General features: G+C 42.1%; 1 protein-coding gene across 5 annotated transcripts in view; it reads left to right on the top strand.

Moving 5' to 3' along the window:
* The first annotated feature begins 13,299 nt into the window (after positions 1 to 13,299).
* Positions 13,300 to 27,168, top strand: part of Galt (Galactose-1-phosphate uridylyltransferase) — a 103,942-nt gene continuing 90,073 nt past the window's right edge. For 2 of the 5 annotated variants that reach the window (XM_071662203.1, XM_071662200.1), the window contains exon 1: positions 13,300 to 13,423. Coding sequence is in view for 1 of the 5 variants with exons in the window: in XM_071662199.1 (XP_071518300.1) it covers positions 13,342 to 13,423 (82 nt within the window). In the remaining 4 variants the exon portion in view is untranslated. Of the gene's footprint in view, positions 13,453 to 14,074; positions 14,267 to 27,168 lie in introns of those variants that run through there. The other 3 variants (XM_071662199.1, XM_071662202.1, XM_071662201.1) reach the window with 3 other exon arrangements.

The raw sequence follows: 27,168 nt of genomic DNA, 5'->3' as shown, positions 1-27,168 counted from the left end.
ATGCTACATACAAATCCATTTGCTTTTCTAAGTATTTCTCACATACATTCTTCAAAGAAAACACCTGATCCACACTTCCTCTACCACTTCTGGAACCACACTGCTCTTCCCCAATCTGATGCCCTGTACATGCCTTCACCCTCTCAATCAATACCTTCCCTTATAATTTACCAGGAATACTCAACAAACTTATACCTCTGTAATTTGAGCACTCACTCTTATCCCCTTTGCCTTTGTACAATGGCACTATGCACGCATTCCGCCAATCCTCAGGCACCTCACCATGAGTCATACACACATTAAATAACCTTACCAACCAGTCAACAATACAGTCACCCCTTTTTTTTAATAGATTCCACTGCAATACCATCCAAACCTGCTGCCTTGCCGGCTTTCATCTTCCGCAAAGCTTTTACTACCTCTTCTGTGTTTACCAAATCATTTTCCCTAACCCTCTTACTTTGCACACCACCTCGACCAAAACACCCTATATCTGCCACTCTATCATCAAACATATTCAACAAACCTTCAAAATACTTACTCCATCTCCTTCTCACATCACCACTACTTGTTATCACCTCCCCATTTGCGCCCTTCACTGAAGTTCCCATTTGCTCCCTTGTCTTACGCACTTTATTTACATCCTTCCAGAACATCTTTTTATTCTCCCCAAAATTTAATGATAGTCTCTCACCCTAACTCTCATTTACCCTCTTTTTCACCTCTTGCACCTTTCTCTTGACCTCCTGTCTCTTTCTTTTACACATCTCCTACTCATTTGCATTTTTTTCCTGCAAAAATCGTCCAAATGCCTCTCTCTTCTCGTTCACTAATAATCTTACTTCTTCATCCCACCACTCACTACCCTTTCTAATCAACCTACCTCCCACGCTTCTCATGCCACAAGCATCTTTTGTGCACTCCATCACTGATTCCCTAAATACATCCCATTCCTCCCCCACTCCCCTTACTTCCATTGTTCTCACCTTTTTCCATTTTGTACTCAGTCTCTCCTGGTACTTCCTCACACAAGTCTCCTTCCCAAGCTCACTTACTCTCACCACCCCCTTCACCCCAACATTCACTCGTCTTTTATGAAAACCCATACAAATCTTCACCTTAGCCTCCACAAGATAATGATCAGACATCCCTCCAGTTGTACCTCTCAGCACATTAACATTCAAAAGTCTCTTTCGCGCGCCTATCAGTTAACACGTAATCCAATATCGCTCTCTGGCCATCTCTCCTATTTACATACGTATACTTATGTATATCTCGCTTTTTAAACCAGGTATTCCCAATTACCAGTCCTTTTTCAGCACATAAATCTACAAGCTCTTCACCATTTCCATTTACAACACTGAACACCCCATGTATACCAATTATTCCCTCAACTGCCACATTACTCACCTTTGCATTCAAATCACCCATCACTATAACCCGGTCTTGTGCATCAAAACTACTAACACACTCATTCAGCTGCTCCCAAAACACTTGCCTCTCATGATCTTTCTTCTCATGCCCAGGTGCATATGCACCAATAATCACCAATCTCTCTACATCAACTTTCGGTTTTACCCATACTAATCGAGAATTTACTTTCTTACATTCTATCATATACTCCCACAACTCCTGTTTCAGGAGTACTGCTACTCCTTCCCTTGCTCTTGTCCTCTCACTAACCCCTGACTTTACTGCCAAGACATTCCCAAACCACTCTTCCCCTTTACCCTTGAGCTTCGTTTCACTCAGAGCCAAAACATCCTGGTTCCTTTCCTCAAGCATACTACCTATCTCTCCTTTTTTCACATCTTGGTTACATATATATATATATATATATATATATATATATATTTTTTTTTTTTTTTTTATTTTGCTTTGTCGCTGTCTCCCGCGTTTGCGAGGTAGCGCAAGGAAACAGACGAAAGAAATGGCCCAACCCACCCCCATACACATGTATATACATACGTCCACACACGCAAATATACATACCTACACAGCTTTCCATGGTTTACCCCAGACGCTTCACATGCCTTGATTCAATCCACTGACAGCACGTCAACCCCGGTATACCACATCGCTCCAATTCACTCTATTCCTTGCCCTCCTTTCACCCTCTTGCATGTTTAGGCCCCGATCACACAAAATCTTTTTCACTCCATCTTTCCACCTCCAATTTGGTCTCCCTCTTCTCCTCGTTCCCTCCACCTCCGCCACATACATCCTCTTGGTCAATCTTTCCTCACTCATTCTCTCCATGTGACCAAACCATTTCAAAACACCCTCTTCTGCTCTCTCAACCACGCTCTTTTTATTTCCACACATCTCTCTTACCCTTACGTTACTTACTCGATCAAACCACCTCACACCACACATTGTCCTCAAACATCTCATTTCCAGCACATCCATCCTCCTGCGCACAACTCTATCCATAGTCCACGCCTCGCAACCATACAACATTGTTGGAACCACTATTCCTTCAAACATACCCATTTTTGCTTTCCGAGATAATGTTCTCGACTTCCACACATTCTTCAAGGCTCCCAGAATTTTCGCCCCCTCCCCCACCCTATGATCCACTTCCGCTTCCATGGTTCCATCCGCTGCCAGATCCACTCCCAGATATCTAAAACACTTCACTTCCTCCAGTTTTTCTCCATTCAAACTCACCTCCCAATTGACTTGACCCTCAACCCTACTGTACCTAATAACCTTGCTCTTATTCACATTTACTCTTAACTTTCTTCTTCCACACACTTTACCAAACTCAGTCACCAGCTTCTGTAGTTTCTCACATGAATCAGCCACCAGCGCTGTATCATCAGCGAACAACAACTGACTCACTTCCCAAGCTCTCTCATCCCCAACAGACTTCATACTTGCCCCTCTTTCCAAAACTCTTGCATTCACCTCCCTAACAACCCCATCCATAAACAAATTAAACAACCATGGAGACATCACATATATATATATATATATATATATATATATATATATATATATATATATATATATATATATATATATATATATATATATATATATATATTGGGGAAGAGCAGTGTGGTTCCAGAAGTGGTAGAGGATGTGTGGATCAGGTGTTTGCTTTGAAGAATGTATGTGAGAAATACTTAGAAAAGCAAATGGATTTGTATGTAGCATTTATGGATCTGGAGAAGGCATATGATAGAGTTGATAGAGATGCTCTGTGGAAGGTATTAAGAATATATGGTGTGGGAGGCAAGTTGTTAGAAGCAGTGAAAAGTTTTTATCGAGGATGTAAAGCATGTGTACGTGTAGGAAGAGAGGAAAGTGATTGGTTCTCAGTGAATGTAGGTTTGCGGCAGTGGTGTGTGATGTCTCCATGGTTGTTTAATTTGTTTATGGATGGGGTTGTTAGGGAGGTAAATGCAAGAGTTTTGGAAAGAGGGGCAAGTATGAAGTCTGTTGGGGATGAGAGAGCTTGGGAAGTGAGTCAGTTGTTGTTCGCTGATGATACAGCGCTGGTGGCTGATTCATTTGAGAAACTGCAGAAGCTGGTGACTGAGTTTGGTAAAGTGTGTGGAAGAAGAAAGTTAAGAGTAAATGTGAATAAGAGCAAGGTTATTAGGTACAGTAGGGTTGAGGGTCAAGTCAATTGGGAGGTGAGTTTGAATGTAGAAAAACTGGAGGAAGTGAAGTGTTTTAGATATCTGGGAGTGGATCTGGCAGCGGATGGAACCATGGAAGCGGAAGTGGATCATAGGGTGGGGGAGGGGGTGAAAATCCTGGGAGCCTTGAAGAATGTGTGGAAGTCGAGAACATTATCTCGGAAAGCAAAAATGGGTATGTTTGAAGGAATAGTGGTTCCAACAATGTTGTATGGTTGCGAGGCGTGGGCTATGGATAGAGTTGTGCGCAGGAGGATGGATGTGCTGGAAATGAGATGTTTGAGGACAATGTGTGGTGTGAGGTGGTTTGATCGAGTAAGTAACGTAAGGGTAAGAGAGATGTGTGGAAATAAAAAGAGCGTGGTTGAGAGAGCAGAAGAGGGTGTTTTGAAATGGTTTGGTCACATGGAGAGAATGAGTGAGGAAAGATTGACCAAGAGAATATATGTGTCGGAGGTGGAGGGAACGAGGAGAAGTGGGAGACCAAATTGGAGGTGGAAAGATGGAGTGGAAAAGATTTTGTGTGATCGGGGCCTGAACATGCAGGAGGGTGAAAGGAGGGCAAGGAATAGAGTGAATTGGATCGATGTGGTATACCGGGGTTGACGTGCTGTCAGTGGATTGAATCAGGGCATGTGAAGCGTCTGGTGTAAACCATGGAAAGCTGTGTAGGTATGTATATTTGCGTGTGTGGACGTATGTATATACATGTGTATGGGGGTGGGTTGGGCCATTTCTTTCGTCTGTTTCCTTGCGCTACCTCGCAAACGCGGGAGACAGCGACAAATATATATATATATATATATATATATATATATATATATATATATATATATATATATTTTTTTATCCTTTGTCGCTGTCACCCGCGTTTGCGAGGTAGCGCAAGGAAACAGACGAAAGAAATGGCCCACCCCCCCCCCATACACATGTATATACATACGTCCACACACGCAAATATACATACCTACACAGCTTTCCATGGTTTACCCCAGACGCTTCACATGCCTTGATTCAATCCACTGACAGCACGTCAACCCCGGTATACCACATCGCTCCAATTCACTCTATTCCTTGCCCTCCTTTCACCCTCCGCATGTTCAGGCCCCGATCACACAAAATTTTTTTCACTCCATCTTTCCACCTCCAATTTGGTCTCCCTCTTCTCCTTACTCCCTCCACTTCCGACACATATATCCTCTTGGTCAATCTTTCCTCACTCATCCTCTCCATGTGCCCAAACCACTTCAAAACACCCTCTTCTGCTCTCTCAACCACACTCTTTTTATTTCCACACATCTCTCTTACCCTTACGTTACTCACTCGATCAACCCACCTCACACCACACATTGTCCTCAAACATCTCATTTCCAGCACATCCATCCTCCTGCGCACAACTCTATCCATAGCCCACGCCTCGCAACCATACAACATTGTTGGAACCACTATTCCTTCAAACATACCCAATTTTGCTTTCCGAGATAATGTTCTCGACTTCCACACATTCTTTAAGGCCCCCAGAATTTTCGCCCCCTCCCCCACCCTATGATCCACTTCCGCTTCCATGGTTCCATACGCTGCCAGATCCACTCCCAGATATCTAAAACACTTCACTTCCTCCAGTTTTTCTCCATTCAAACTCACCTCCCAATTGACTTGACCCTCAACCCTACTGTACCTAATAACCTTGCTCTTATTCACATTTACTCTTAACTTTCTTCTTCCACACACTTTACCAAACTCAGTCACCAGCTTCTGCAGTTTCTCACATGAATCAGCCACCAGCGCTGTATCATCAGCGAACAACAACTGACTCACTTCCCAAGCTCTCTCATCCCCAACAGACTTCATACTTGCCCCTCTTTCCAAAACTCTTGCATTTACCTCCCTAACAACCCCATCCATAAACAAATTAAACAACCATGGAGACATCACACACCCCTGCCGCAAACCTACATTCACTGAGAACCAATCACTTTCCTCTCTTCCTACACGTACACATGCCTTACATCCTCGATAAAAACTTTTCACTGCTTCTAACAACTTTCCTCCCACACCATATATTCTTAATACCTTCCACAGAGCATCTCTATCAACTCTATCATATGCCTTCTCCAGATCCATAAATGCTACATACAAATCCATTTGCTTTTCTAAGTATTTCTCACATACATTCTTCAAAGCAAACACCTGATCCACACATCCTCTACCACTTCTGAAACCACACTGCTCTTCCCCAATCTGATGCTCTGTACATGCCTTCACCCTCTCAATCAATACCCTCCCATATAATTTACCAGGAATACTCAACAAACTTATACCTCTGTAATATATATATATATATATATATATATATATATATATATATATATATACGAATAAAGTGTATATGAACGCGCACCTTCATAGAACATACAAAGCTCCAACAGCCAGGATCGAACCTGGGACCCCTTGTGCAAGAGGCAGGCATGTTAACCGCTAGGCTAAGGGACTGTATAATAGGAAACAACTATTCGAAATACTAAGTACTCGAATACCCTTCCTCTCACAATGGTGAGCAACGGGGTCTATTGGTTGTTTCCGAACAGAAGACATAGCCAGCTGATAGCGTTTTACCGAAACTGACTGTACAACGTGGAGTTATATGAATACGAATAAAGTGTATATGAACGCGCACCTTCATGGAACATACAAAGCTCCAACAGCCAGGATCGAACCTGGGACCCCTTGTGCAAGAGGCAGGCATGCTAACCGCTAGGCTAAGGGACTGTATAATAGTAAACAACTATTCGAAATACTAAGTACTCGAATACCCTTCCTCTCACAATGGTGAGCAACGGGGTCTATCGGTTGTTTCCGAACAGAACACATAGCCAGCTGATAGCGTTTTACCGAAACTGACTGTACAACGTGGAGTTATATGAATACGAATAAAGTGTATATGAACGCGCACCTTCATAGAACATACAAAGCTCCAACAGCCAGGACCGAACCTGGGACCCCTTGTGCAAGAGGCAGACATGCTAACCGCTAGGCTAAGGGACTGTATAATAGGAAACAACTATTCGAAATACTAAGTACTCGAATACCCTTCCTCTCACAATGGTGAGCAACGGGGTCTATTGGTTGTTTCCGAACAGAACACATAGCCAGCTGATAGCGTTTTACCGAAACTGACTGTACAACGTGGAGTTATATGAATACGAATAAAGTGTATATGAACGCGCACCTTCATGGAACATACAAAGCTCCAACAGCCAGGATCGAACCTTGGACCCCTTGTGCAAGAGGCAGACATGCTAACCGCTAGGCTAAGGGACTGTATAATAGGAAACAACTATTCGAAATACTAAGTACTCGAATACCCTTCCTCTCACAATGGTGAGCAACGGGGTCTATCGGTTGTTTCCGAACAGAACACATAGCCAGCTGATAGCGTTTTACCGAACCTGACTGTACAACGCGGAGTTATATGAATACGAATAAAGGGTATATGAACGCGCACCTTCATGGAACATACAAAGCTCCAACAGCCAGGATCGAACCTTGGACCCCTTGTGCAAGAGGCAGACATGCTAACCGCTATATATAGAGAGTGAATTGGAGCGATGTGGTATACCGGGGTTGACGTGCTGTCAGTGGATTGAATCAAGGCATGTGAAGCGTCTGGGGTAAACCATGGAAAGCTGTGTAGGTATGTATATTTGCGTGTGTGGACGTATGTATATACATGTGTATGGGGGTGGGTTGGGCCATTTCTTTCGTCTGTTTCCTTGCGCTACCTCGCAAACGCGGGAGACAGCGGCAAAAAAAAAAAAATATATATATATTATCATCATTATCATTATTATTATTATTATTATTATTATTATTATTATTATTGTTATTATTATACTTTGTCGATGTCTCCCCCGTAGCGAGGTAGCGCAAGGAAACCACCCAAATACACATGTATATACGTACATGTCCACATACGCAAATATACATAGCTATACATGTCAACGTATACATAAATATACATACACAGACATATACATATATACATATGTACATAATTCATACTTACTGCCTTCATTCATTCTCGTCGACACCCCGCCACACATGAAATGACAAAGCCCCCCCCCCCCCCCTTCGTGCGGGCGAGGTAGCGCTAGGAAAGGACAACAAAGGCCATATTCATTTAGACTAGTCTCTACCTGTCATGTATAATGCACCGAAACCACAGCTCCCTTTCCTCATCCAGGCCCCACTAAACTTTCCATGGTTTACCCAAGACGCTTCACATGCCCTGGTTCGATCCATTGACAGCACGTAGACCCCGGTATGCCACATCGTTCCAATTCACTCTATTCCTTGTAGACCTTTCACCCTCCCGTATGTTCAGGCCCCGATCGCTCAAAATCTTTTTCAATTCATCCTTCCACCTCCAATTTGGTCTCCCACTTCTCCTCGTTCCCTCCACCTCCGACACATATATCCTCTTTGTCAATCTTTCCTCACTCATTCTCTCCATGTGACCAAACCATTTCAAAACACCCTCTTCTGCTCTCTCAGCCACACTATTTTTATTACCACACATCTCTCTAATTTATTTATTAATTTATTGATTATACTTTGTCGCTGTCTCCCGCGTTAGCGAGGTAGCACAAAGAAACAGACGAAAGAATGGCCCAACCCACCCACATACACATGTATATACATACACGTCCACACACGCACATATACATACCTATACATCTACACGTTTATATATTTCATCATACTTTGTCGCTGTCTACCGCGTTAGCGAGGTAGCGCAAGGAAACAGACTAAAGAATTGCCTAACCCACACACATATATACATAAACGACCACACACGGACATATACATACCTATACATGTCAACATATAAATACATATACATACACAGACATACACAAATATGCACATGTACATACTCATACTTCCTGCCCCCATCCATTCCTGTCACCACTCCGTCACTCATGAAACGGCAACCCCCCCCCACCCCCCACCCCCACCCCCCGCGCAAGGTAGCACCAGGAAAAGACAACAAAGGCCACATTTATTCACACTCAGTCTCTAGCTGTCATGTATAATGCACCGAAACCACAGCTCCCTTTCCACATCCAGGCCCCACAGAACTTTCCATGGTTTACCCCAGACGTTTCACATGCAGAGGTTCAATCCATTGACAGCACGTCGACCCCGGTATACCACATCTTTCCAATTCACTCTATTCCTTGCACGCCTTTCACCTTCCTGCATGTTCAGGCCCCAATCTCTCAAAATCTTTTTCACTCCATCCTTTCACCTCCAATTTGGTCTCCCACTTCTCGTTTTCTCTACCTCTGACACATATAACCTCTTTGTCAATATTTCCTCACTTATCCACTGCATGTGACCAAACTATTTCAGCACACCCTCTTCTGCTCTTTCAACCACACTCTTTTTATTACCACACATCTCTCTTACCCTTTCATTACTTACTCGATCAAACCACCTCACACCACATATTGTCCTCAAACATCTCATTTCGAACACATCCACCCTCCTCCGCACAACCCTATCTATAGCCCACGCCTTGCAACCATGTAACATTGTTGGAACCACTATTCCTTCAAGCATACTCATTTTTGCTTTCACAAATAATGTTCTCGCCTTCCACACATTTTCAACGCTCCCAGAACTTTCGCCCCATCCCCCACCCTGTGACTCACTTCCGCTTCCATGGTTCCATCCACTGCCAGATCCACTCCCACATATCTAAAACACTTCACTTCCTCCAGTTTTTCTCCATTCAAACTTACCTACCAATTGACTTGTCCCTCAACGCTACTGTACCTAATAACCATGCTCCTATTCACATTTACTCTCAGCTTTCTTCTTTCACACACTTTACCAAACTCAGTCACCAGCTTCTGCAGTTTTCTCACCCGAATAAGCCACCAGCGCTGTATCATCAGCGAACAACAACTGACTCACTTCCTAAGCCCTCTCATCCACAACAGACTTCATACTGGCCCCTCTTTCCAACACTCTTGCATTCACCTCCCTAACAACCCCATCCATAAACAAATTAAACAACCATGCAGATATCACGCTTCCCTGCCGGAAACCGACATTCACTGAGAACCAATCATAAAAACTTTTCATTGCTTCTAACAACTTGCCTCCCACACCATATATTCTTAATACCTTTCACAGAGTATCTCTATCAACTGTATCATATGCATTCTTCAGATCCATAAATGCTACATACACATCCATTTGCTTTTCTAAGTATTACTTACATACATTCTTCAAAGCAAACACCTGATCCACACATCCTCTACCACTTCTGAAACCACACTGCTCTTCCCCAATCTGATGCTCTGTACATGCCTTCACCCTCTCAGTCAATACAATCCCACATGATTTCCCAGGAATACTCAACAAACTTATACCTCTGTAATTTGAGCACTCACCTTTGTCCCCTTTGCCTTTGTACAATGACACTATGCATGCATTCCGCTAATCCTTAGGAACTTCTCCATGAGCCATACATATACTGAATATCCTCACCAACCAGTCAACAACACAGTGAACCCCTTTTTTAATAAATTCCACTGCTATACCAGCCAAACCAGCCGCATTGCCGGTTTTCATCTTCCGCAAAACTTTCACTACCTCCTCTCTGTTTACCAAATCATTCTCGCTGATCCTCTCACTTCGCACACCACCTTGACCAAAATACCTTATATCTGCCACTCTATCATCAAACACATTCAAGAAACCTTCAAAATACTCACTCCATCTCCTCCTCACATCACCGCTACTTGTTATTATCTCCCCATTACCCTACTTCACCGATGTTTCCATTTATTCTCCTGTCTTACGCACTTTATTTACCTCCTTCCAAATCTTTTTAATTCTCCCTAAGATTTAATGATACTCTCTCACCCCAACTCTCATTTGCCCTCTTTTTCACCTCTTGCACCTTTCTATTGATCTCCTGCCTCTTTCTTTTGTACATCTCTCAGTCATTTGCATTACTTTCCTGCAAAAATCGTCCAAATGCCTCTCTTTTTTCTTTCACTAATAATCTTACTTCTTCATCCCACCACTCACTACCCTTTCTAATCTGCCCATCTCCCACGCTTCTCATGCCACAAGCATCTTTTGCTCAAGCCATCACTGCTTCCCTAAATACATCCCACTCCTCCCCCAATCCCCTTGCGTCCTTTTCTCTCACCTTTTTCCATTCTGCACTCAGTCTCTCCTCGTACTTCCTCATACAAGTCTCCTTCCCAAGCTCACTTACTCTCACCACTCTCTTCATCCCAACATTCTCTCTTATTTTCCGAAAACCTCTACAAATCTTCACCTTCGCCTCTACAAGATAATGATCACAGATCCCTCCAGTTGCACCTCTCAGCACATTAACATCCAAAAGTCTCTTTTGCGCGCCTATCAATTAACATGTAATCTAATAACATAACGCTCTCTGGCCACCTCTCCTACTTACACACGTATACTTATGTATATCTCTCTTTTTAAACTAGGTATTCCCAATCACCAGTCCTTTTTCGGCACACAAGTCTACAAGCTCTTCACCATTTCCATTTACTACGCTGAACGCCCTATGTACACCAATTATTCCCTCAACTGCCACATTACTCACCTTTGCATTCAAATCCCCTGTCACTATAACCTGGTCTCGTGCATCAAAACTACTAACACACTCACTCAGCTGCTCCCAAAACACTTGCCTCTCAAGATCTTTCTTCTCATGCCCAGGTGCATAGGCACCAATAATCACCCATCTCTCCATCCACTTTCAGTTTTACCCATATCAATCTAGAATTTACTTTCTTACACTGTATCATATACTCCCACAACTCTTGTTTCAGGAGTAGTGCTACTCGTTCCTTTGATGTTGTCCCCTCACCAACCCCTGACTTTACTCCCAAGACATTCCCAAACCACTCCTTCCCTTTACCTTTGAGCTTCGTTTCACTCAGCCAAAACATCCAGGTTCCTTTCCTCAAACATACTACCCATCTCTCCTTTTTTCTCATCTTGGTTACATTCACATACATTTAGAAACCCCAATCTGAGCCTTCGAAGAGGATGAGTACTCCCCGCGTGACTCATTCTTCTGTTTCCCCTTTTAGAAAGTTAAAATTCAAGGAGGGGAGGGTTTCTAGCCCCCAGCTCCCTTCCCCTTTAGTCGTCTTCTACGATACGCGGGGAATACGTGGGAAGTATTGTTTCTCCCTTTTTCCCAGGGATATATATATATATATATATATATATATATATATATATATATATATATATATATATATATATATATATATATATATATATATATATATACATATAACTCAAATTCTAGTCGTTCACTGATGACATGGGTGAGGCAAGATTGCTGGGTCGACGTCTATCAGTCGGCCATTTCACTTATTTGATTGTAATTACATAAGTTTAGGGGAGGAATATAAAAATATGGACATTATTCTCCATGATCCTTGGGTCTGAGTGTCTGTGTGTACCGATGTACAGGTGATCTTGGAGGAAATTATCAATAAAAGTCTTATCATCATTTATCGATAGAGATAAAATGATACACTTGAATGGGGATCGATGTGATGCAAAATATTACTGATGATTTAAAAGGGTACTGATTAATCTGATATATTAACATCGAGTAATCTAATCATTGATAGGCAGTAATTATCTGTTGGCCGATATATCATCGCTAACGGACACATAGTTTCCATTCCTTGTGCATTCTGATAGCATTCATATGAATTCCTAATAAATTATGATAACAACATTCATATGAATTCCTAATACATTCTGATAACAATATTCATGAACTTCTATGGAAGTTTTTTTTTAAGATTATGATTGATCATGCAAATAACTAATGAACTACAGTTTGCAATTTTACTTGATTAAAAGACAGAGCACATCGCTGAAGCTATTTATTTAAGGGTACGTTGTAAACATTTGGAGAGTTGATGCTTGGAATGTATAAATATTCTCCTGGACGACTAACTTCACACAAGGTACAAGAAAGAATGAGATTAAGGCGACATTTTGAGAGGGTCTGTAAGGACAGGAAATATGTCTACCATTGTCTCCATAGCACAAGTTTATTGTAAAGTTGTGTTCGTCAACAACGCATTTGGCTTCTTTGAAAGTTTGTCAATTTAAATGATTAATATTGAGTTTACTGTTACACTTTATAATGACTCCGCGAATATAAGCTATAGAAAGATGTTTAAATTCACGTATTCGAAAAAAATCATTTAACCCATACAAGCACTTTATTTGTTATGAATATTTCAAATGTTAAACTTTACTGTCGCTATATTTTATTTTTATAATATAAGGAATATTAATTTAGTTGTTGTATGCAATGTGTCAGAGGATAAATTTATACATTTACTATAGAGTAAAAGCATCAGATACTGAGGATATTAAAGAGTCAAGGGAGCAAGATACAGATCATTTTTCTTTGTACAATATATACTTAACCAGTTAGTAGGTGTATGGTGGTAATGAGGATAAATGTGGGGATGATGTACAATTAGCTTCAACACTTGTGGAAATCACAAGAACAAACCTAATTTTCCGATAGCTATCATGATTGATCATATTTCTCAAATTTGTAATGAAAATATACCCGACGACCTGTTGAATTATGAAGACGACTCACATAGCAGCAGACTCCACACAAGGTGCCATCCACCCCCCTACACTCCACGTCACCACACCACAATTAAGTTAGTACTTTTCCAGGATAAATCTCACGGTAATTACCGTCTCGGACATCTACCTAGGTGGAAGTTGAACTTTGATTTGTCTTGCGATGGTTTCAGTATGCATCGCAAGGTTCTGCCTTCATTTATATCATAAATCAGTATCTTTTGAGAGATCTTCCTCTCCCCCATAATGATAAGTGGGAACATTCATTGGAAATCGGGTGTTGGGTGGATGGGGGGAAAATCACAAGAAAATTATTTTTTTTTATAGAAATGCAGGTCATGCTTGTTTGAAATATATCCAAAACATCGGAAACACAATTTCAACCAAATCAAACCTACTCTTAACTTCTAAGACAATTGTTAGATTGTCTGAAACGGTAATAATACCAATCTAACCTGCGATATGAGACATTTGAATATTTTACCATAATTCTTCAAATCCTTGATATCTACAATCTTTTCACCTACATATCTTTACACTGATGTTACGTTATCCCTGATCTTCATTACACACACTGGTGTCATATTTATGCCTTAGGAATGAAAAGTGATGGGGTCAGTTATGCTTCCTCAGTCACATTGATTCCCACAATATATTCTCAGTCACGCCAGTTCCCCACTATACATCATATTATCATTCCACAAAAAGCATATTGGATTTCGCCATGACTGACGTCAAGGGTCGTCGAGAGCCACATAGGCCCCAGGGAAGCCACTTCTTTTTCGAAAGGGACTTTATTTGACGTTCTTTGGACCTTTTCTCTTTATCTTTCGAGAACCAAGTTGAAAAATGATCATAAATTAGTACAGAAATCGTCTTTAAAAGCAAAATGGCTGTAGCGAGTGGCGTTCTTTGATGAGGTAAGGTTAAAGGTATTTGTTTAACACATGAAATACGATCAGCTGGGAAGTCCTTAGGCCTGAGTCCCTCCACAAACCCCCGATACCAGGAGCAGCAAGCCAGCAACCCCCTTTGCAAGTAACGCAACCCTCCCCTCACTGCAAGTAATGCAACCCTCCCCCCCACTGCAAGTAACGCAACCCTCCCCCCACTGCAGGTAACACAACCCTCCCTCCACACTACAAGTAGCGCAACCCCCACACTGCAAGTAACGCAACCCCTCTCATTGCAAGTAACGCAACCCCCACACACTACAAGTAACGCAACCCTCCCCCCACTGCAAGTAACACAACCCTCCCCCACCGCAAGTAACGCAACCCCCCCCCCCCCTCTGCAAGTAATGCAACCCCCTCTGCTAGTAACGTAACCCTCCCTCTACACTACAATAACGCAACCTCCCACACTGCAAGTAACGCAACCCCTCACACACTACAAGTAACGCAACACCCCCACACCACCTGGAAGTGCCTGTGTGGCAGAACTTCGTGTACACCACCTACTTGAAGTGTAGGGAAAGTGTTAGGTTGAGGCTGTCAAAACATTTCTAACTTACCCCATACTGGGTCTCTGTTGTCAGGGCTTCAGATGCTGAACCATCAACGAAAATTAGAATTAAGACATTTTCGTAAATAAAAACATCAACCAATTTAAGAAAAGATATGAGGCAACTGAGGATTGTGATAGACACATAACAGGTGAACAATAAAGTACCAATAAGTACAACTTTAGCCTATCTTATTTGTACTGGTACCTTCACTAAATCTGGAAACTGCATCACTATAATATTCCCTGTGTTATGTCTTGGAAAAATAACCATTTCATAATTAATAAGATGATAATTTGGATGGTTGTAAATTTCTGGGATAGTGTCTTTGTATTGTTATTTCAAAGTTGATGGAGCACTTCAAGAATTCAGTAGAACTTTGAAAACTTGGCCTACCATTTTTGCAGCCAGCAGTTACCATAACCTTCAGTATGTTCTGAATGTATCGTAGACACTGCCATCATTCTCCTGCCACATGGAAGTAATGTTTGCTGGAATTTCTTGCCTTCAGTGGGCCACTGCAAACAAACTCTGGATGTAAACAGATACAGCAATCATAATTTAAATGTAAACATGAAACCCCCATCACATATTTCAAAGAATATATTGAAAGCAGTGTCATTGTTAGATACTTTGGAAAGTTAGATGAGGTTCCTATGGGTTATGATGATTTGTGGGTAAAGTTACCTATTTAAACATCCAGCGAATTCCAAGATTCAAAGATCCCTAGATATGTTAGATATCCAGAATGGAAATAATACCACATACTAAACGTAACCTAACATAACCTTACTGAACCAAACCAGGACTTGATATTCCAAAATTAACCTAAACCAAGACTTAAAATCCCAAAATTTACCTACACTAAGAATTGAAATCATAAATTCTCTGGATGTCACCAACAGTAATGCTGCTAATTTCTGGAAGTGTTTTTACCAGCTTTTCCAATGATCAACCCACATTTTCCCCTGTTATTTTATTACTGTATTATTTCATGTTATGGGATTACTTAGAACCATTATATTTCATCCTTCTTTGTCACAAAATGTTTAGATTCCATTGATATGCTGATGTTCCACTGCCACAAGGTACTTTAGGTTCCTGTAAACCCAAGTAAATTAATCCATGATAGGATAAAGTTCCATTTGTGAATAAGGTTAAGGAGGTTAGATTATCACAAAATTCTGAAGAAATACCTGATAATGATGAAGTTTAAGAATGGTTAGACTACATCCATTATTTAAATAGGTTTGATTATGGTTAGACTGGTTTGGTCAGGTACTATGTCATCTGAAAAGGCTTAAACTTCGTATCTATGTACATCACTCCTTTCCCCTTTCCATTATCTATATTGCTATGGATATTATTATCCTGTAATCTGTATCTGCTAAGGATACATCATCTCCATAGTTTTGGGGCTTAAGTTGACTTGTATGATTTATCATTGGTTTCTGTTCCTCCAGATGAGTTCTCTGCCTTGATTAATTTGTTCAGTACAGAATCTGGATTATTATAGATACACTTTAATTATTCAGATCCTACAATTATCAAATTGTTAAACCTTTTTTATGCTTTTCTCCCAAGTTAGGCTTTCAATCCTGTATCTAAAGTTTTTTGAACAGGTCAGTTGCAATCATCTCGCATGCTTTGAAAATCTTTTGTGTACTTTGTGTTATTTCACCCAACAGTTGCTTCCCATTTTAGATATAAAAACTGAAATTCCGATTTAGGGACACAGAGTTGATAAATTTTTGATGTCAGTGTGTTTTGCATAGACAGTTATATTGACGGAAATTATGATTAGACAGCAGTGTGATTTGATTGTATATTTACTTTTGTAATTTATTTTATGATGGATTATGATGGATTAACATCCAAAAGTCTCTCTTTCACATGTTAATTGACAGGCGCGCGAAAGAGACTTTTGGATGTTAATGTGCTGAGAGGTGCAACTGGAGGGAAGTCTGATCATTATCTTGTGGAGGCGAAGGTGAAGATTTGTATGGGTTTTCTGAAAAGAAGAGAGAATGTTGGGGTGAAGAGGGTGGTGAGAGTAAGTGAGCTTGGGAAGGAGACTTGTGTGAGGAAGTACCAGGAGACACTGAGTACAGAATGGAAAAAGGTGAGAACAAAGGAGGTAAGGGGAGTTGGGGAGGAATGGGATGTATTTAGGGAAGCAGTGATGGCTTGCGCAAAAGATGCTTGTGGCATGAGAAGCATGGGAGGTGGGTTGATTAGAAAGGGTAGTGAGTGGTGGGATGAAGAAGTAAGATTATTAGTGAAAGAGAAGAGAGAGGCATTTGGACAATTTTTGCAGGGAAAAAATGCAATTGAGTGGGAGATGTATAAAAGAAAGAGACAGGTCAAGAGAAAGGTGCAAAAGGTGAAAAAGAGGGAGAATGAGAGTTGGGGTGAGAGAGTATCATTAAATTTTAGGGAGAATAAAAAGATGTTCTGGAAGGAGGTTAATAAAGTGCATAAGACAAGGGAGCAAATGGGAACTACAGTGAAGGGCACTAATTGGGAGGTGATAACAAATAGTGGTGATGTGAGGAGATGGAGTGAGTATTTTGAAGGTTTGTTGAATGTGTTTGATGATAGAGTGGCAGATATAGGGTGTTTTGGTCGAGGTGGTGTGCAAAGTGAGAGGGTTAGGGAAAATGATTTGGTAAACAGAGAAGAGGTAGTAAAAGCTTTGCTGAAGATGAAAGCCGGCAAGGCAGTAGGTTTGGATGGTATTGCAGTGGAATCTATAAAAAAAGGGGGTGACTGTATTGTTGACTGGTTGGTAAGGTTATTTAATGTATGTATGGCTCATGGTGAAGTGCCTGAGGATTGGCGGAATGCGTGCATAGTGCCATTGTACAAAGGCAAAGGGGATAAGAGTGAGTGCTCAAATTACAGAGGTATAAGTTTGTTGAGTATTCCTAGTAAATTATATGGGAGGGTATTGATTGAGAGGGTGAAGGCATGTACAGAGCATCAGATTGGGGAAGAGCAGTGTGGTTTCAGAAGTGGTAGAGGATGTGTGGATCAGGTGTTTGCTTTGAAGAATGTATGTGAGAAATACTTAGAAAAGCAAATGGATTTGTATGTAGCATTTATGGATCTGGAGAAGGCATATGATAGAGTTGATAGAGATGCTCTGTGGAAGGTATTAAGAATATATGGTGTGGGAGGCAAGTTGTTAGAAGCAGTGAAAAGTTTTTCTCGAGGATGTAAGGCATGTGTACGTTTAGGAAGAGAGGAAAGTGATTGGTTCTCAGTGAATGTAGGTTTGCGGCAGGGGTGTGTGATGTCTCCATGGTTGTTTAATTTGTTTATGGATGGGGTTGTTAGGGAGGTAAATGCAAGAGTTTTGGAAAGAGGGGCAAGTATGAAGTCTGTTGGGGATGAGAGAGCTTGGGAAGTGAGTCAGTTGTTCGCTGATGATACAGCACTGGTGGCTGATTCATGTGAGAAACTGCAGAAGCTGGTGACTGAGTTTGGTAACGTGTGTGAAAGAAGAAAGTTAATAGTAAATGTGAATAAGAGCAAGGTAATTAGGTACAGTAGGGTTGAGGGTCAAGTCAATTGGGAGGTAAGTTTGAATGGAGAAAAACTGGAGGAAGTAAAGTGTTTTAGATATCTGGGAGTGGATCTGGCAGCGGATGGAACCATGGAAGCGGAAGTAGATCATAGGGTGGGGGAGGGGGCGAAAATCCTGGGAGCCTTGAAGAATGTGTGGAAGTCGAGAACATTATCTCGGAAAGCAAAAATGGGTATGTTTGAAGGAATAGTGGTTCCAACAATGTTGTATGGTTGCGAGGCGTGGGCTGTGGATAGAGTTGTGCGCAGGAGGATGGATGTGCTGGAAATGAGATGTTTGAGGACCATGTGTGGTGTGAGGTGGTTTGATCGAGTAAGTAATGTAAGGGTAAGAGAGATGTGTGGAAATAAAAAGAGTGTGGTTGAGAGAGCAGAATAGGGTGTTTTCAAATGGTTTGGGCACATGGAGAGAATGAGTGAGGAAAGATTGACCAAGAGGATATATGTGTCGGAGGTGGAGGGAACGAGGAGAAGTGGGAGACCAAATTGGTGGTGGAAAGATGGAGTGAAAAAGATTTTGTGTGATCGGGGCCTGAACATGCAGTAGGGTGAAAGGAGGGCAAGGAATAGAGTGAATTGGATCGATGTGGTATACCGGGGTTGACGTGCTGTCAGTGGATTGAATCAGGGCATGTGAAGCGTCTGGGGTAAACCATGGAAAGCTGTGTAGGTATGAATATTTGCGTGTGTGGACGTATGTATATACATGTGTATGGGTGTGGGTTGGGCCATTTCTTTCGTCTGTTTCCTTGCGCTACCTCGCAAATGCAGGAGACAGCGACAAAGAAAAAAAAATTATTATATTTATTTATTTTGCTTTGTCGCTGTCTCCCGCGTTTGCAGGGTAGCGCAATGAAACAGACGAAAGAATTGGCCCAACCCACCCCCATACACAATGTACACACACACACGCCCACACACGCAAATATATATACCCATACATCTCAATGTACACATATATATACACACACAGACACATACTTATATACCCATGCACACAATTCACCCTGTCTGTCCCTATTCATTCCCATCGCCACCTCGCCACACATGGAATAACATCCCCCTCCCCCCTCATGTGTGCGAGGTAGCACTAGGAAAAGACAACAAAGGCCCCATTCGTTCACACTCAGTCTCCAGCTGTCACGCAATAATACCTGAAACCACAGCTCCCTTTCCACATCCAGGCCCCACACAACTTTCCATGGTTTACCCCAGACGCTTCACATGCCCTGATTCAATCCACTGACAGCACGTCAACCCCGGTATAGCACATCGATCCATTTCACTCTATTCCTTGCCCGCCTTTCACCCTCCTGCATGTTTAGGCCCCAATCACACAAAATCTTTTTCACTCCATCTTTCCACCTCCAATTTGGTCTCCCACTTCTCCTCGTTCCCTCCACCACCGACACATATATCCTCTTGGTCAATCTTTCCTCACTCATTCTCTCCATGTGCCCAAACCATTTGAAAACACCCTCTTCTGCTCTCTCAACCACGCTCTTTTTATTTCCACACATCTCTCTTACCCTTACGTTACTTACTCGATCAAACCACCTCACACCTCACATTGTCCTCAAACATCTCATTTCCAGCACATCCATCCTCCTGCGCACAACTCTATCCATATCCCACGCCTCGCAACCATACAACATTGGTGGAACCACTATTCCTTCAAACATACCCATTTTTGCTTTCCGAGATAATGTTCTCGACTTCCACACATTCTTCAAGGCTCCCAGGATTTTCGCCCCCTCCCCCACCCTATGATTCACTTCCGCTTCCATGGTTCCATCTGCTGCCAGATCCACTCTCAGATATCTAAAACACTTTACTTCCTCCAGTTTTTCTCCATTAAAACTTACCTCCCAATTGACTTGACCCTCAACCCTACTGTACCTAATAACCTTGCTCTTATTCACATTTACTCTTAACTTTCTTCTTTCACACACTTTACCAAACTCAGTCACCAGCTTCTGCAGTTTCTCACATGAATCAACCACCAGTGCTGTATCATCAGCGAACAACAACTGACTCACTTCCCAAGCTCTCTCATCCCCAACAGACTTCATACTTGCCCCTCTTTCCAAAACTCTTGCATTCACCTCCCTAACAACCCCATCCGTAAACAAATTAAACAACCATGGAGACATCACACACCCCTGCTGCAAACCTACATTCGCTGAGAACCAATCACTTTCCTCTCTTCCTACACGTACACATGCCTTACATCCTCGATAAAAACTTTTCACTGCTTCTAACAACTTGCCTCCCACACCATATATTCTTAATACCTTCCACAGAGCATCTCTATCAACTCTATCATATGCCTTCTCCAGATCCATAAAAGCTACATACAAATCCATTTGCTTTTCTAAGTATTTCTCACATACGTTCTTCAAAGCAAACACCTGATCCACACTTCCTCTACCACTTCTGAAACCACACTGCTCTTCTCCAACCTAATGCTCTGTACATGCCTTCACCCTCTCAATCAATACCCTCCCATATAATTTACCAGGAATACTCAACAAACTTATACCTCTGTAATTTGAGCACTCACTCTTATCCCCTTTACCTTTGTACAATGACACTATGCACGTATTCCGCCATACCTCAGGCACCTCACCATGAGTCATAAATACATTAAATAACCTTACCAACTAGTCAACAGTACAGTCACCCCCTTTTTTTTAATATATATATATATATGATATATATATATATATATATATATATATATATATATATATATATATATATATATATATATATATATATATATATATATACAGAATGGAAAAAGGTGAGAACAATGGAAGTAAGGGGAGTGGGGGAGGAATGGGATGTATTTAGGGTATCAGTGATGGATTGCGCAAAAGATGCTTGTGGCATGAGAAGAGTGGGAGGTGGGCTGTTTAGAAAGGGTAGTGAGTGGTGGGATGAAGAAGTAAGAGTATTAGTGAAAGAGAAGAGAGAGGCATTTGGATGATTTTTGCAGGGAAAAAATGCAATTGAGTGGGAGAAGTATAAAAGAAAGAGACAGGAGGTCAAGAGAAAGGTGCAAGAGGTGAAAAAAAGGGCAAATGAGAGTTGGGGTGAGAGACTATCAGTAAATTTTAGGGAGAATAAAAAGATGTTCTGGAAGGAGGTAAATAGGGTGCGTAAGACAAGGGAGCAAATGGGAACTTCAGTGAAGGGCGCAAATGGGGAGGTGATAACAAGTAGTGGTGATGTGAGAAGGAGATGGAATGAGTATTTTGAAGGTTTGTTGAATGTGTCTGATGACAGAGTGGCAGATATAGGGTGTTTGGGTCGAGGTGGTGTGCAAAGTGAGAGGGTTAGGGAAAATGATTTGGTAAACAGAGAAGAGGTAGTAAAAGCTTTGCGGAAGATGAAAGCCGGCAAGGCAGCAGGTTTGGATGGTATTGCAGTGGAATTTATTAAAAAAGGGGGTGACTGTATTGTTGACTGGTTGGTAAGGTTATTTAATGTATGTATGACTCATGGTGAGGTGCCTGAGGATTGGCGGAATGCGTGCATAGTGCCATTGTACAAAGGCAAAGGGGATAAGAGTGAGTGCTCAAATTACAGAGGTATAAGTTTGTTGAGTATTCCTGGTAAATTATATGGGAGGGTATTGATTGAGAGGGTGAAGGCATGTACAGAGCATCAGATTGGGGAAGAGCAGTGTGGTTTCAGAAGTGGTAGAGGATGTGTGGATCAGGTGTTTGCTTTGAAGAATGTATGTGAGAAATACTTAGAAAAGCAAATGGATTTGTATGTAGCATTTATGGATCTGGAGAAGGCATATGATAGAGTTGATAGAGATGCTCTGTGGAAGGTATTAAGAATATATGGTGTGGGAGGCAAGTTGTTAGAAGCAGTGAAAAGTTTTTATCGAGGATGTAAGGCATGTGTACGTGTAGGAAGAGAGGAAAGTGATTGGTTCTCAGTGAATGTAGGTTTGCGGCAGGGGTGTGTGATGTCTCCATGGTTGTTTAATTTGTTTATGGATGGGGTTGTTAGGGAGGTAAATGCAAGAGTCTTGGAAAGAGGGGCAAGTATGAAGTCTGTTGGGGATGAGAGAGCTTGGGAAGTGAGTCAGTTGTTGTTCGCTGATGATACAGCGCTGGTGGCTGATTCATGTGAGAAACTGCAGAAGCTGGTGACTGAGTTTGGTAAAGTGTGTGGAAGAAGAAAGTTAAGAGTAAATGTGAATAAGAGCAAGGTTATTAGGTACAGTAGGGTTGAGGGTCAAGTCAATTGGGAGGTGAGTTTGAATGGAGAAAAACTGGAGGAAGTGAAGTGTTTTAGATATCTGGGAGTGGATCTGTCAGCGGATGGAACCATGGAAGCGGAAGTGGATCATAGGGTGGGGGAGGGGGCGAAAATTTTGGGAGCCATTGAAAAATGTGTGGAAGTCGAGAACATTATCTCGGAAAGCAAAAATGGGTATGTTTGAAGGAATAGTGGTTCCAACAATGTTGTATGGTTGCGAGGCGTGGGCTATGGATAGAGTTGTGCGCAGGAGGATGGATGTGCTGGAAATGAGATGTTTGAGGACAATGTGTGGTGTGAGGTGGTTTGATCGAGTAAGTAACGTAAGGGTAAGTGAGATGTGTGGAAATAAAAAGAGCGTGGTTGAGAGAGCAGAAGAGGGTGTTTTGAAATGGTTTGGGCACATGGAGAGAATGAGTGAGGAAAGATTGACCAAGAGGATATATGTGTCGGAGGTGGAGGGAACGAGGAGAAGAGGGAGACCAAATTGGAGGTGGAAAGATGGAGTGAAAAGATTTTGTGTGATCGGGGCCTGAACATGCAGGAGGGTGAAAGGAGGGCAAGGAATAGAGTGAATTGGAGCGATGTGGTATACAGGGGTTGACGTGCTGTCAGTGGATTGAATCAAGGCATGTGAAGCGTCTGGGGTAAACCATGGAAAGCTGTGTAGGTATGTATATTTGCGTGTGTGGACGTGTGTATGTACATGTGTATGGGGGGGGTTGGGCCATTTCTTTCGTCTGTTTCCTTGCGCTACCTCGCAAACGCGGGAGACAGCGACAAAGTATAAAAAAAAAAAAAAAGAAAATATATATATATATATATATATTTTTTTTTTTGCCGCTGTCTCCCGCGTTTGCGAGGTAGCGCAAGGAAACAGACGAAAGAAATGGCCCAACCCACCCCCATACACATGTATATATATACGTCCACACACGCAAATATACATACCTACACAGCTTTCCATGGTTTACCCCAGACGCTAAACCTGCCCTGATTCAATCCACTGACAGCACGTCAACCCCGGTATACCACATTGCTCCAATTCACTCTATTCCTTGCCCTCCTTTCACCCTCCTGCATGTTCAGGCCCCGATCACACTAAATCTTTTTCACTCCATATTTCTACCTCCAATTTGGTCTCCCTCTTCTCCTCGTTCCCTCCACCTCCGACACATATATCCTCTTGGTCAATCTTTCCTCACTCATTCTCTCCATGTGCCCGAACCATTTCAAAACACCCTCTTCTGCTCTCTCAACCACACTCTTTTTATTTCCACACATCTCTCTTACCCTTACGTTACTTACTCGATCAAACCACCTCACACCACACATTGTCCTCAAACATCTCATTTCCAGCACATCCATCCTCCTGCGCACAACTCTATCCATAGCCCACGCCTCGCAACCATACAACATTGTTGGAACGACTATTCCTTCAAACATACCCATTTTTGCTTTCCGAGATAATGTTCTCGGCTTCCACACATTCTTCAAGGCTCCCAGAATTTTCGCCCCCTCCCCTACCCTATGATCCACTTCCGCTTCCATGGTTCCATCCGCTGCCAGATCCACTCCCAGATATCTAAAACACTTCACTTCCTCCAGTTTTTCTCCATTCAAACTCACCTCCCAATTGACTTGACCCTCAACCCTACTGTACCTAATAACCTTGCTCTTATTCACATTTACTCTTAACTTTCTTCTTTCTCACATGAATCAGCCACCAGCGCTGTATCATCAGCGAACAACACCTGACTCACTTCCCAAGCTCTCTCATCCACAACAGACTTCATATTTGCCCCTCTTTCCAAAACTCTTGCATTCACCTCCCTAACCACCCCATCCATAAACAAATTAAACAACCATGGAGACATCACACACCCCTGCCGCAAACCTACATTCACTGAGAACCAATCACTTTCCTCTCTTCCTACACGTACACATGCCTTACATCCTCGATAAAAACTTTTCCCTGCTTCTAACAACTTGCCTCCCACACCATATATTCTTAATACCTTCCACAGAGCATCTCTATCAACTCTATCATATGCCTTCTCCAGATCCATAAAAGCTACATACAAATCCATTTGCTTTTCTAAGTATTTCTCACATACATTCTTCAAAGCAAACACCTGATCCACACATCCTCTACCACTTCTGAAACCACACTGCTCTTCCCCAATCTGATGCTCTGTACATACCTTCACCCTCTCAATCAATATCCTCCCATATAATTTACCAGGAATACTCAACAAACTTATGCCTCTGTAATTTGAGCACTCACTCTTATCCCCTTTGCCTTTGTACAATGGCACTATGCACGCATTCCGCCAATCCTCAGGCACCTCACCATGAGTCATACATACATTAAATAACCTTACCAACCAGTCTACAATACAGTCACCCCCTTTTTTAATAAATTCCACTGCAATACCATCCAAACCTGCTGCCTTCCCGGCTTTCATCTTCCGCAAAGCTTTTACTACCTCTTCTCTGTTTACCAAATCATTTTCCCTAACCTTCTCACTTTGCACACCACCTCGACCAAAACACCCTATATCTGCCACTCTATCATCAAACACATTCAACAAACCTTCAAAATACTCTCTCCATCTCCTTCTCACATCACCACTACTTGTTATCACCTCCCCATTTGCGCCCTTCACTGAAGTTCCCATTTGCTCCCTTGTCTTACGCACTTTATTTGCCTCCTTCCAGAACATCTTTTTATTCTCCCTAAAATTTAATGATACTCTCTCACCCCAACTCTCATTTGCCCTTTTTTTCACCTCTTGCACCTTTCTCTTGACCTCCTGTCTCTTTCTTTTATACATCTCCCACTCAATTTCATTTTTTCCCTGCAAAAATCGTCCAAATGCCTCTCTCTTCTCTTTCACTAATAGTCTTACTTCTTCATCCCACCACTCACTACCCTTTCTAATCAACCCACCTCCCACTCTTCTCATGCCACAAGCATCTTTTGCACAATCCATCACTGATTCCCTAAATACATCCCATTCCTCCCCCACTTCCCTTACTTCCATTGTTCTCACCTTTTTCCATTCTGTACTCAGTCTCCCCTGGTACTTCCTCACACAAGTCTCCTTCCCAAGCTCACTTACTCTCACCACCCTCTTCACCCCAACATTCACTCTTCTTTTCTGAAAACCCATACAAATCTTCACCTTAGCCTCCACAAGATAATGATCTGACATCCCTCCAGTTGCACCTCTCAGCACATTAACATCCAAAAGTCTCTCTTTCGCGCGCCTGTCAATTAACACGTAATCCAATAACGCTCTCTGGCAATCTCTCCTACTTACATAAGTATACTTATGTATATCTCGCTTTTTAAACCAGGTATTCCCAATCATCAGTCCTTTTTCAGCACATAAATCTACAAGCTCTTCACCATTTCCATTTACAACACTGAACACCCCATGTATACCAATTATTCCCTCAACTGCCACATTACTCACCTTTGCATTCAAATCACCCATCACTATAACCCGGTCTCGTACATCAAAACCACTAACACACTCATTCAGCTGCTCCCAAAACACTTGCCTCTCATGATCTTTCTTCTCATGCCCAGGTGCATATGCACCAATAATCACCCATCTCTCTCCATCAACTTTCAGTTTTACCCATATTAATCGAGAATTTACTTTCTTACATATATATATATATATAAATATATATATATATATATATATATATATATATATATATTGTTTTTTTTTTTTATACTTTGTCGCTGTCTCCCGCGTTTGCGAGGTAGCGCAAGGAAACAGACGAAAGAAATGGCCCAACCCCCCCATACACATGTATATACATACGTCCACACACGCAAATATACAAACCTACACAGCTTTCCATGGTTTACCCCAGATGCTTCACATGCCTTGATTCAATCCACTGACAGCACGTCAACCCCGGTATACCACATCGCTCCAATTCACTCTATTCCTTGCCCTCCTTTCACCCTCCTGCATGTTCAGGCCCCGATCACACAAAATCTTTTTCACTCCATCTTTCCACCTCCAATTTGGTCTCCCCCTTCTCCTTGTTCCCTCCACCTCCGACACATATATCCTCTTGGTCAATCTTTCCTCACTCATTCTCTCCATGTGCCCAAACCACTTCAAAACACCCTCTTCTGCTCTCTCAACCACGCTCTTTTTATTTCCACACATCTCTCTTACCCTTACGTTACTCACTCGATCAAACCACCTCACACCACACATTGTCCTCAAACATCTCATTTCCAGCACATCCATCCTCCTGCGCACAACTCTCTCCATAGCCCACGCCTCGCAACCATGCAACATTGTTGGAACCACTATTCCTTCAAACATACCCATTTTCGCTTTCCGAGATAATGTTCTCGACTTCCACTCATTCTTCAAGGCCCCCAGAATTTTCGCCCCCTCCCCCACCCTATGA

This window comes from Panulirus ornatus, chromosome 5 (genome assembly GCF_036320965.1).
Source record: "Panulirus ornatus isolate Po-2019 chromosome 5, ASM3632096v1, whole genome shotgun sequence".
In the NCBI taxonomy this organism is placed as follows: Eukaryota; Metazoa; Arthropoda; class Malacostraca; order Decapoda; family Palinuridae; genus Panulirus; species Panulirus ornatus.
The sequence above is the reverse complement of the archived record's forward strand: the minus strand, read 5'-3'. Positions and strand labels throughout refer to the sequence as shown.